Source organism: Rosa rugosa, chromosome 3 (assembly GCF_958449725.1).
Source record: "Rosa rugosa chromosome 3, drRosRugo1.1, whole genome shotgun sequence".
NCBI lineage: Eukaryota > Viridiplantae > Streptophyta > Magnoliopsida > Rosales > Rosaceae > Rosa > Rosa rugosa.
The window spans coordinates 31,795,256-31,807,766 of NC_084822.1; the positions used below are offsets into that span (position 1 = coordinate 31,795,256).

A 12,511-nucleotide genomic window follows, 5' to 3' on the forward strand; every position below is an offset into this window, starting at 1 on the left:
CTAGCTGTATACTTCCTTTCTTTTAGAGATAGATATGGTCATATGGACCAATTAATTATCCACATGAAGAGGCGGTAATTGTACTGGTTCTACACTCCCATCTCCATTGTATTTTTTTTTTTGCTTTTTGTATGGTCAAATACAATGAAATCTGTATTCTTTGGAAGAAGCATACTGGGACATATATCCTTTGTTTTGCTACTTCCGTATTCTCCTAGAAGCCTTGTGCTTATATTGTTTTTTTTTTTTTTTTTTTTTTTTTTTTTTTGTGTTCACCCACATAACTTGCTGGTGTAAAATAAATTTTGGAATTGTATATTTTTTGTCTCAACACCTACGTATAAAACATTGAAAGTGTGGGGGTGCCTTGCTAAGGTTCAAATTCCTTTACCAAAGAGGAGCAAATTAGGACAAAAAACAATTGACCGTATGTTTATTGGATTTGCCAATAATAGTGCAGCATATAGATTGTTAGTATTTAAAGGGTGGTGCTATTCACAAAAGAAGGGATCCCTCACTAGAAGGACCTCACACACACACACACACAAACTCTTTCGATTAACATAAAAACAAGTATAGTAAATCTGCTCTAATGCTCCATGCGGATGATGCACCGGATTCCCTCTCCTGCCAGCATGTACTCAAATGCCTTGTTGATCTCAGAGAAAGAAACAGAGTGAGTGATAAATTTGTCCAATTCCATCTCCTGCAGACCAAATTAACTCCCATGTCAAATTAATGTTTTCTACACGTATCTGAGAACCCATCAGACCTAGCATAAAGCCAGTTGTAGAATGGACGGCTGAAAGAAAGTGCGATTACCTTGTTCATGTACTGCTCCACAACACCAGGTAGATCAGTGCGGGGCTTGTAGTTACCATAGAAAGTACCCTTCAGAGTCCTCTCATTCAAGAAGTTTATCGGATGGGTTTTGAATGCATCGTCTTTGTTTGGCACTCCAACAAGTACAGCAACCCCCCAACCCTAAATTTGGACAAAAGAAAATAAGTTACAATGTTAAACGTCAAGAGTAACCAATCAACAAGAACACGCAAGCTTTAAGCAGATGCTTACATCATGAACACATTCAAAGGCAGAGATCATAGCCTGGATGCTTCCAGTGCACTCAACACTCCTATCAACTCCACCATTGGTCATCTCAGCTATCACCTTTATGTCAAAACTCAAATGTTAGTCTCTGTTATACAGTAATCACCACCGACTTTAAGTCCAATTAAGGAGTCATTATGTATTTGATTCAGTAAACCACTAGTATAAATATATCGATGCAGACTTGAAAATTTTCAAGTCCTCAACAGATCTTATAGGGTGGAGTGATCTTTTACAGTGTGCAGTGCAATGAAATAAGAAAATACTCATTTTGAAGTGCAAAAGGATAACTGAGTAGTGCTAACCGAGAGATGAGACAAATGCAAATGCTGGACAATCTAATCAACTAGAAAGAAATACAAACCAAAAAAATTGTCTGTACTCACCTCCTGAACAGGTTTGTTATGATCTTTTGGATTCACAAATTCATTCACCCCAAACTTCTTGGCTGTCAAAAAAGTGACAAATCAGTACATCAACATACTTTTAACATGCTATCAAGCAGAGTATTTCCTGAACATGAGCAGGCATTGTCTATACCTTCCTCAAATCGGTTGGAGTTCAGATCAACTCCAATGATCCTTGAAGCCCCAGAAACCCTTGCACCTTCCGCAGCCTAAATTGCAACAAAAAGATCATCAGAATAGTTCTAATTAACTGAAGAAATGGAATAGAGAAGAAATAAGAATAACTTACAGCAAGACCAACAGCACCCAATCCGAAAATGGCAACAGATGAACCCTTTTTCGGCTTTGCAACATTTACGGTTGCACCAAAACCTTTTGAGCACATATAAAACGATTCATTACTACAAGTAAAGAAACCAGTGATATATGTTCCATTGTAAGGATTAAATGTGATAAGTTTGTTCAGCCGAACCTGTACAAACTCCGCAACTAAGAATACAAACTTTGTCAAGAGGCGCTGCAGGGTTGATCTTCGCAACGGAACCAACATGTGAAACAGTGTATTCACTGAATGTAGAGGTACCAACAAAGTGATAAATTGGCTTTCCATCCTTGGAAAACCTGGTCTGGCCGTCATTGAGCATAGTACCCCTGTCAGTATTAATCCTTAGGAGATCACACAAGTTGCTTTCCTCTGACTTACAATGTGCGCACTCCTTGCATTCTCCGGTGAACACCGGGAGGACATGGTCTCCCGGTTGGAGTTCAGTTACACCCTCACCTACGCTTTCCACGATTCTAAGCAAAAAATCCCAAGGAAAAGTAAATATACCGTATGAAAGGGAACTAAAAGCATAGTATTAATTTTCCTGTTAAAAAATAGCTTTATGATTCAAAGATACACATACCCTCCAGCTTCATGACCAAAAATCCGAGGGAACAGTGGATTTTGTCCCTGTGACACAACAGAATTGTTTCAGTTCCAACATATGACATCTATAATCTTCAAGGCTAGAATCGCAAGTATGATCTACTGAAAAGTTTTATCTTCCTTTTTTATTTTTAATTTGGGGGAAGCATTAAATTCATCAACAATATTAGATAAATAGTGACATATTATAGATTGAAAAACAGAACAACTTCACTGATAGATTCCAAGACATGAAATTAAACATTATGCTGATACTCATACCGCGCATTCTGTTCAATGTGCCTTGTTCAAACAATGATGGACAAAGCTTTAATAAGTTTAAGGTTTACCTTTGCTTGCCAGAAGTATACATCAGTGTGGCACAGAGCGGTATAGAGGATCTTCAAGCGTACTTCATGTTTCTGTGGTGGTGCCACCTCCACTTCCTCAATAACCAGTGGCTTCCCAGCTTCCCAGGCGACCGCAGCTACAATCCACATATGCCATCATCAATTAGCAACGATTATATGATCAAAAGCAGTGTAATCACTTCTCACGAAAGGAATTAACTACAAGACCAAGACATTTGAGTGTGGTAACAGATTGTAGAAGAGAAAACAAACAAATTTATTAATCAGATGTTTCAGTGCATTGCCAGATAATAAACGTAGTTGTTTTTAACCTACTTTAGAGTTCCCCAAACATTACTATACTCATAAAATCCAAAAAAGAAAAAGGTTACAAAACCAGAGAAAGCCCAAGCCACTAGATGTTCATATTACAAAAACAAAGCTGCTTAGCCCCAAATGGTACAAATCTAAGACCAAAAGATGGAATAAAACCAAAAGACAGAGTGATCATCACGATTCCCACCAACAGTAGTACATTACTAAAGAACAGAATGACTGACACTCCCTAATTAGATACAGAATGTGAGAAAACCCAATGACAGCTTTGAAGAAAAAAGAAAGAAAAAAAAGTGGAGTAGTTAAACAGCAATTTATAATCACGATCATAAGCAAAAAATCACTAATGGGCAAAACCATCAACAGACTATAGGGTGAAAAACCACATTTGATGTCAGATTAGGGGATCTAACAGAAGGGTTTAACAAGTAAATAGGGGGTCACAAGAAAAGAGGATCAAAATAAAGAGAACTTTGATCATTATCAGATATCAGAAACAGAGAACCCAATAAAGGGTGTGGGGTGCCTCCAAAAATAACATGATCAGATTTCTGATAAACCAAACAACATGATCAGACAAACCAATTTCCATTATCAGAAACCAAAAGCACAAACGGGAGAATCAAACAGAAGGGTTTAGCACGAAACAACGATCAAAGTGTCTACCTTTGCACTTGATCACCTTGCCAGCAGTGTTGAACATGGTTGGGCTGACAAGTGGCTGCTGCTCAGGCTCTGAGTTTCGCTTGCGAGCCTCCAGTGTGAGGGACTTGTTGGAAACAAAGCGAAATGGGTACGGGCAAAATGGGAAAGAAAGCCTTTGAGGTGGGAAAGAAGGGTGTTGGAAGTGAGAGGTATTGCAACTATTGGGAGTGATGAGTGGTGCAAATGAAATAGCAGAGGCTCTGCAATTCCATGCTGTGCTTAATAATTCCATTTGTTTTGCTTTGGCTTCTACAATTGAACTGAGTAGTGACTGGGTTCCAGAAATGGGTCACTGGAAAGTGTCCAGTAAAATTTGAAGGCATTTTTTTTTAAAATAAAATTTGAAGGCAGTTTAGGAAGGTAGGGACCAGGCGGAAGTGGTAACCTCAAGTGGCGTCGTTCTCTGTGTCTTTAGAATTTAGATAATTAGATAAGTGGGGCGAAATTGTGAAATATGCACATTTCATGTTCATATTAATTTTTTTTTTTTTTTTTTTTTTTTGCAAATTACCAATAGCTACAATCTCAGCCCATTTATTATCAATAGCAGGTCTGTGTTTTTCTAATTCGTTGCTGTAGTGTAGCTGAACCTTGCGCAAGGTCCAAGCCAATGCGGCTATTTTCCATCCATTTTTTGAATTGATTCTGTTAAATATGAAATTACCAAAATAACCTCTACAAACTTTTAAACATCCGGTTCAAGCTCTGCGTTATTGAAGCCGCTGGAGCACATCGGAGCTCTGATTCGGGTGGAGGTCTGAGTGCTTTGTGTGTCTGAATGTGATCGAAACCGCAAATGTTGGCTTGTACTCTTCTTTATTGGGGATTGGTGGCATTATTTCAGTCTTGTTGCACACCCAATACAGGCAAAAAAAAAAATTTACAAGTCAATAAAGAAAATAAAAACAGTATTGAGGCACAATAATATTATTGATAGAATGCTAACCATTATCAATAATAGGCATCCCGACAATGCACATATTTTGTCTTTCTCTACCTTTGGTAGCCCTCTTTCCAGCGCATCAGCAACTGCTTTTGCCTAATTGTACTTCTTCAACTCTTTCAAATTAATCTGAACAAACAACATTCACAAGTTTCCATGCAAGTGTGTGTCCTGATGCGCATACTAAGAACAAGGCCAAACTGTTCAAGATCAGCAATCTTGCCACACCATCTGCATTATGTTTGGTTCACTTAGGAAGAGCTTCTTGCAATTCAACATCTATGTCGCTTTTTCTCACACAACAGTCGCATTTGTTGAAGTGCCTTTTGATCATTGCAGTGTCACCCTTTGACTGCCTCACTGCCATAACATGACAACAAACTGCAAGATTAAAAATAAACATCCCCACAAATGAGAGACTATCATATTAATGGATCCAACAACGACGCAAAATTGGACAATTGGTTTAGCCAAATTGACCAAACAACAACAACTTGTTAGGTGACCACAATAATAAACTATTGGGTGGGCTGTCCCAGAATCTCCTGATCACATCAAAACACAGGCTAGTATGAACATGCACGGCTTTAAACCAGAAATGTTGCTACTTAAGCAATATGTTTGTTTTAAAAAGTGACTTAATTTTAGTTTGTTTGCAAAGCGCCCCATAAACTTCTTTTTTTTTCTTTTTTTTTTTGGTAAGCATCATTGGCATCCTCCTCCTCCTCGAGAGAGTAAGCACAAGCTTGAGGACCTTGTAACTTCTCCTAATATTCTTGATGTTAGATACTTTTCACAAGAATATGGAGCAGGGGTGGTGAACACCGTGAGCTCTCACTAGAATAGTTGCAAAAAGAAATAAGTGTAGAGTTCAATCTATTTACTTCTATCCATTCTAAATATATATAATTTTCATTTTCAAAAGTCCAAATAATAACTAATTATAGGTGAAATACTTAGGTAATAACTTTTTCTATAGAGCTCATGAAAATGAGTTACTGTGTGTAATTTCACTCATTTGAATAATTGACATCTTCTGGAGTCCCGAGCAAATAAAATGATGAGTCTTTTTCATTGGTTCAATTAATTCTGTAGTAAAAGTTCAACTGCTTTTTAGATTTAGATCCAATAATGGAGAAATTAATTTATGGGCTAATTTCGTTTTACCTCACTATTCTTTACACTCTAAACAAGTTATGCGTCTGCACTTCTAGTTTCATCATATGTACAAGTTTACTCTCTAATTTTAATTAATATTATCCAATTAATCATTAATTTTTCCGTCAATTTACACTTGTATACGTGGCTCTAGTTGGCTCCCTTGTATGATGCTGATTTACTAACGCTGCATGCAAAATTATACAGTAAGTTATGAGAATTTGAATATATATCTCATAATAGTTGACAAAAATATTAAAAGTTGGACAAGATTGATTAAAATTGATAAATATGAAGGCACCTGTAATGAAACTGAAAGTGCTAAGCCACAAATAATTTAGGATATACAATTCATAAAGGTAAAATGGAATTTACCCTTAATTCATTTACTTCATTATTTTCTTCTATTGAATTTAGATCCGATACATAAGGGTGTTGTTATTAACACACCTTAAATCTCTATTCACACACTGCTCATTTTTTTTCTTTAAATTTACATTTATTGTTGGTAAAATGTCTTAACTAACCATCTTTTGCAATTTTTTTTCTTATTCTCTAATACAAATTCAACCGATCTTCACACCAAAATTTCTCAAATTCAAAAGACATGCAATGCTACCGCATTTGTTTATTTTTGGTTTTGGTCAGTTACTCGTTCATTTTTCATTGATCAAATTTTGTTGAAGCAAAAGAATTAGGGTAAAACAATAGATGAATGAGTGATTGACCAAAAATAAAAATGAACAGGTGGGATAGCATAACATATCTTTTGGGTTTGAGGGATTTTGGTGTGAAGATCAGTTGAATTTGTATTAGAGAATGGGATAGAAAATTGCAAAAAATGGTTAGTTAAGACATTTTACTAATAATAAATGTGAATTTGAAGAATAAAAAATTAGAAAGGTGAGTGAATAGAGATTTAAAGTGCGTTAATAACAACACCTATAAATTATTATAAAATTCATGAAGGTAAAATAAAATCTATCCTTAATTTATTTACTGTTATAAAGTAGAGAGAAGATGGAGAGAGAATAGTTGGGAGAAGTAGAAGTGTTCTCATTCAGTCTCATTAGCCTCCTTTATATAGAGGTAGGGTTTATATCAAAATACATAACTAATGAGTATTTACATGGACATCCACATAAATAATAATATTTACAACACTCCCCCTTGGATGCCCACCAATGAATGATGGTATTGGACGCGCTTATTGTTGCCTCGTTAAAAACCTTGCCAGGTAACAAAAACCCAGTGGGACAAAAATAACCCTGGTCGAAGGACAAAAAGAGCACAACGCGCATATGTCCTAGGTAGCATGCTTCTGGATGCTCCCCCTGATGAGAATCTCCCCCTGATTGTTGCAAGCCTCATTCATGTATGCGATAAGCTACATGTACCATGTATAGTAGTTTGATGTGTCTATCACTGAAGTGAGACCATGTGTGCTTTGCATGTAGGGGCTCATCACAAATTTTTATACCTGTAAAGTTTAAGAAATACCAACAAAGCTAGACGATTTTCAATAAGCCTTACCTCATATGATAAGGTTAGAAAATAATATCATATGCTGAAATTCATACACAAAGTAATAGCTAAACAATATAAATAAATTGACACATTTAACTTTGTATAGTTTAAAACATTGAAAATCATCATGACATACTTAGCCATACACATCAATATCTTTGTGAATTGATATGTCTCATATAAGCTTTTCAAGAGCTCTAAGTAATTCATAACTTTGCAAAAGTTAGAATATGTTGCAACATTATATTCATAATTCGAATTTGATTTCGTAGTCTTATCATATTACTCATTGAGGCAATTTAGGTCACGTTAACTATAACGGAATGAGTACATATGAGCTAGCTTAAGACTCTTTGATTCCATGAGTGAGCTTCAGGCTCTTTCAACTATTCATGGACTTGCATTTGAATCCTTCAAGGATTTGATAAGCAATACGCTTATAATGACAATTTACTTTTAGCAATGTGTCTTTAAGATCTTCATAATATACAATGACAACGTGCCATAAATCTCTCGTCAATATAACAACTATATGTGACACTGTACTTATAGAAACTTGTCATTCGTATAAGGGAAGATATTCATAATCTCATGTGTCTATAAATAGACATTGTATCATAGTGATTTATCTTCACTTTTGATAAATACCCTTTTGTACCTTGTAGGGTTAAAGGTCCAAGTATTTCATCACGTTTCAAATTCATTGGAATTGCCTCTTTCCAATTTGGCCAATAATAATGTCGAATTTTGTATGAGAACGTGATTCAATGTCATCATAGCCCTTGATAATTTTGGTAGCTACCATAGATAATATCAATCATCGATGATCATCCATTTTGTGCTCACACTATTCTCATATGCATGCATTAGCTATCCATATAGCTTATTAATATTGGGTACCCATGCCTCTTCTGGGGCTTTCATCGTTTCTCAATAGACTTGTATCTCTTACAGGACAATCATATCGCATGGATGAACTTATTTAGAGAATGTGGATCTTTTACTCATAACCTCATCTAGAGCGTTAGAGTGATATAGGGCTTTATGACCTCTACTTCACAGTAGTTAAAACTTTGGAACCTATAGATATGTCACGCTTCAGGCGATTGACATATTTGATGAAATGTCCAACCATGACATCATTTATAATAGCTTTTGCAAGCTTTATTTGTGCAGCCTCGTTAGGAGCGCTAACATTTTAGTATGGCAGTCTTATCAGGAGAATCATGCCATTTGGACCAACACGTTTTCCATAATTCGAGTGTGGTCTAGACTACTTGTACAATATTTTCATGCTTTAGGAAATTTTTATCTCTACTATGAGGATTGTATTTAGCACATGATTTTGTCACTTGTAAACCAATTCACTTTGGTCACTTCTCTTCCAGAGTGGCTTGATAAAAATCCGTCGTAGTATGGAGTGCAAAACATGCATATGCCCAATGCTTAATTCCATCTCACATGTAGAAAACATTCCCATAATTTTTTTTTGGGCACCACTTATATGGTCTTTTCATTTGCCATTATTCCACTTCTTGTGGTTATAATTTAGCCATTTCAAAATTGGCTTTATGATACAACCCATACAAGATGGCAAGCTCTTCCAACATATGTCTTTTTTGGAGGTGCATAATGCAACTATACTCCACTAGATGAACTCTTCCGGAGTCATCGATCAATCAGATCTACAAGACTTGAGATTATTGTTATTACCAGAGCTTTAAAGACCATGAACACGATCGCATTATGTTGTTGACACAACATTTTCATAAATGGGATGTGTCAGGATTTAGAATTTCAGGTTCTTGTACAATCTCATGTTGAAAACAACTTACTAGAAACTTTAGGTTCGAGGGTGACACATACTAGAACTTTTTCATTCTTGATCCACTCGAAACTTCAGGTTCGAAGTGGATATAAAGTTAAATAAACTGTGAATGAATTATATGTGTAATCGAAGATTTAGGTTCGAATATTTTTTCTATGAACTGCAAGTTCTAAGATTTCGTAATTTGAACTTCGGGTTCAAATAAATTTGGTGCTCGAAACTTCAGGCTCGAGATGACTAAAGTGAAGCTTCAAGTTCACTTTTAACTAATTTATATTTTGTACTCGAAGCTTCGGGTTCGAGTTTTACTGTTAGAACTTCAGGTTCTACTATGAAATTTTGAACTTCTGGTTCAAAAATATTACATTCGAAATTCATATGTTCGAGGTATAAGATTGCTGGTCCATATGAGTAACAAAAAAAATTAAAGGATAAGTACTGTAATGAAAGTACATAACAGAATAGGAAAATTGCAGGGAAGAAAATAAATAAATAGTGGAAACTTCTGGTTTCGTGAATGAATAAAGTACACAGAACTTCTGGTCTGCTTAATTTTACAAATATGATAATCTTGTTTCTCTCCTCTAATTGCACAAGAACATAATATCAAAATAAGGTGAGGAACTTCAGGCCCTCTTATGATCAGGGATCACAACATGCAGTTTTGATCATTATATAACTCTGAGGAACTTCTGGTCCTTGTTAACTGTATAAGCATTGAGAAACTTCATGTAGCAATTTTGATTATGTAACTCGAGGAACTTCAGGTTCACATTGTCATGTGGAGGAGGTAACCCCAATACCTAAAAATTTTGAGGAACTTCCGGCCCTCTTATAATTATTGGGGGTCAAAAATATGTGAGTTCATATACTCGATTATATAACTCTAAGGATCTTCTGGCCCTCGTAATTGTATAAATTTGAGAGACTTTATATCGCAATTTTCCACTACACAATCTTTGAGGAACTTCAGGCCCTCGTGTAATCATATAAAGAAAATATTTTGATCGCATTGAATTTACAATGGTCATTGAAATCCGTCTATGAGCAATAAAATCATATCATACGGCCTTACCTTTTGAGCATACTTATGCATATAATTGTAAGATTGTATAACTTGGATATCAAAAAATATTGATCCGCCTTTGGGAGTTACTGATCCTGCCATAAATTGAATCAACATAGATAGTGGTCATCACTCTCATCACGTCAAGATTGCTTCTCATATTAATCAATTTGTAAATACATGTGTAGATGACAACATAAGGCATATACTGATACTTGTAATCATGAAATATATGACGAATTAGGATTGATGTCTAACGACAATGAAGGAAACACACAAAAAAAAATCTTATGAGTGTATACTGACAAAAACCCAGAAAATGCTATTAAATAGTCAAGTAAAAACTAATGCCTCTATTGCACCTTATGGGATAATACGTTGGGTTTTGGTTGAAAAACCAAAAATAAAGGAGAGAGGCATGATTATTGACAAAAGAAAATTGGGATTGTCAGAAAGGAAAAACGGGTATGATTCTATTTGCGTGATCAACTAAAAACTTTCAGCAATTATACCCATTTATGAACGCATGTGAAAACAAACACCAATATACCCATATATACATAATCAATTGTATTCAATCATCTGATCAATCGTCTGATGAGGTATGTTAGGATCCATATATAGTGTTAGAACTACAGGTTCTTAACAGATAAGTAATCAATATCGAAACTTCAGGTTCGAAAATAAAGTGAACATTGGATCGCAATTATATGCACGAAGCTTCAAGTTCGTGTTCTTATGATTAGAACTTCAGGTTCTAACATTCCGTATTTTTGAACTTCGGGTTCAAATGGATATGTACTCAAAACTTCTGGCTCGAGTAGCAGTAGTGAAACTTCAGGTTCACTTGTATTATGAATAGTAAGTATGCTTGATAAAACAGATAAGATAAATTTATTTAAATACATATTAAATATGCGATAAGTAATGAAACAGAAAACATATATCCATTATGTTAACGGCATACATATATATATATATATATATATATATATATATATATATAGGAATCGTGTTAAACCATCAGTGTATACGAAACCATATGAACTAATGGTTACTCAATATCAATAAAGAGAGAGGTAGGGTCATATATGAACTAATAGTAAGGGAGACCAAACCATCATTCGGATATGTACTCGAATCATGGATCATATGAAACCACACACACACACACACATATATATATATATATGCAGAACTAAAGTGTAATCGTATTAAACCATATATATAGAAGCAAAGTGCAGTTAGAGATCATAATTAGCAAACATAAGAGAAAGCTTTGACGCATGCTTGCCAATAAGGATTATACAGTAAACGTAAAAATTGCTGCAAAAAGTAAATTGAAGTATAAGACTCATAGATCTTGAGTAATGGTTAGAAGCAATAGAGTTGCACCATAAGGACTCATGGATCATCGTAGAGTTTTAAAGAAAAGAATAGAGCGTGTTGATAACGTGTTATAAAGTAGAGAGAAGATGGAGAGAGAATAGTTGGGAGAAGTAGAAGTGTTCTCATTCAGTCTCATTAGCCTCCTTTATATAGAGGTAGGGTTTATATCAAAGTACATAACTAATGAGTATTTACATGGACATCCACATAAATAATAATATTTACAACATTTACTTCATTATTTTCTTCTAGAACATTGCCCAATTTGACTAAGAAATCAATTATCTACACCTTCAAATAGAGTTTGCAGCTCATATTGTGGCCCCTGGGTTAAATTATTATGTTTACAAAATACAGCTCCATATCACAGGGATGGTCCCAAACTGGTAAACTGCCAAACTTCCTTTTTCTATCATTTTGTTTATGTCAGAAAGGAATAGGCCTTTTCTAAAACCAGCAGAAAATCAAATGACACCTCAACTAAAACCATCAACGATCTAAATTTAAAATCAGTTAACCTCTTTATTACAAAATATACAAAGCCACTGTTTATTCAATTATTCTAATGACAAGAGGGCTCATAACTTTTGCTCCTGGACTTGTCTTGATATAAATTTGTGAGGTCGATCAGTTGATATACAATTAATCTCACCAAGTCATCTCCTGTATCAGTGGAGACGGCATCTTTTAGACTTTAATAATTCTATCAGCATCCAAATCCATCTTTTCCCTTTATCATCGAGCAAAAGGCAACAGGAAAACAATCACATAATCATGAAGCC

The 12,511-nt window shown here is 35.2% G+C and overlaps 1 protein-coding gene across 1 annotated transcript; it reads right to left on the minus strand.

Annotated features, from left to right (window-relative positions):
• Positions 1-405: 405 nt before the first annotated feature.
• Positions 406-4,144, minus strand: LOC133738375 (alcohol dehydrogenase-like). The gene is made up of 10 exons (XM_062165902.1): positions 3,780-4,144; positions 2,778-2,914; positions 2,426-2,472; positions 1,990-2,315; positions 1,807-1,889; positions 1,651-1,726; positions 1,497-1,558; positions 1,075-1,170; positions 823-984; positions 406-706 (listed from the first exon to the last, which is right to left on the minus strand). The coding sequence occupies exons 1-10, from the start codon at positions 4,048-4,050 to the stop codon at positions 590-592; spliced, it is 1,377 nt and encodes a 458-aa protein (XP_062021886.1). The 5' UTR covers positions 4,051-4,144; the 3' UTR covers positions 406-589.
• Between the last annotated feature and the right edge of the window lie 8,367 nt (positions 4,145-12,511).

Bases quoted from the DNA above. Each gene is read 5' to 3' on its own strand.
- LOC133738375 (XM_062165902.1), bottom strand. From the start codon at position 4,050: ATGGAATTATTAAGCACAGCATGGAATTGCAGAGCCTCTGCTATTTCA. The intron at 2,915-3,779 runs GTAGACACTTTG...TGTGGATTGTAG, and splicing joins CAAGGTGATCAAGTGCAAAG to CTGCGGTCGCCTGGGAAGCT. The intron at 2,473-2,777 runs GTAAACCTTAAA...GTTGTGTCACAG, and splicing joins TATACTTCTGGCAAGCAAAG to GGACAAAATCCACTGTTCCC.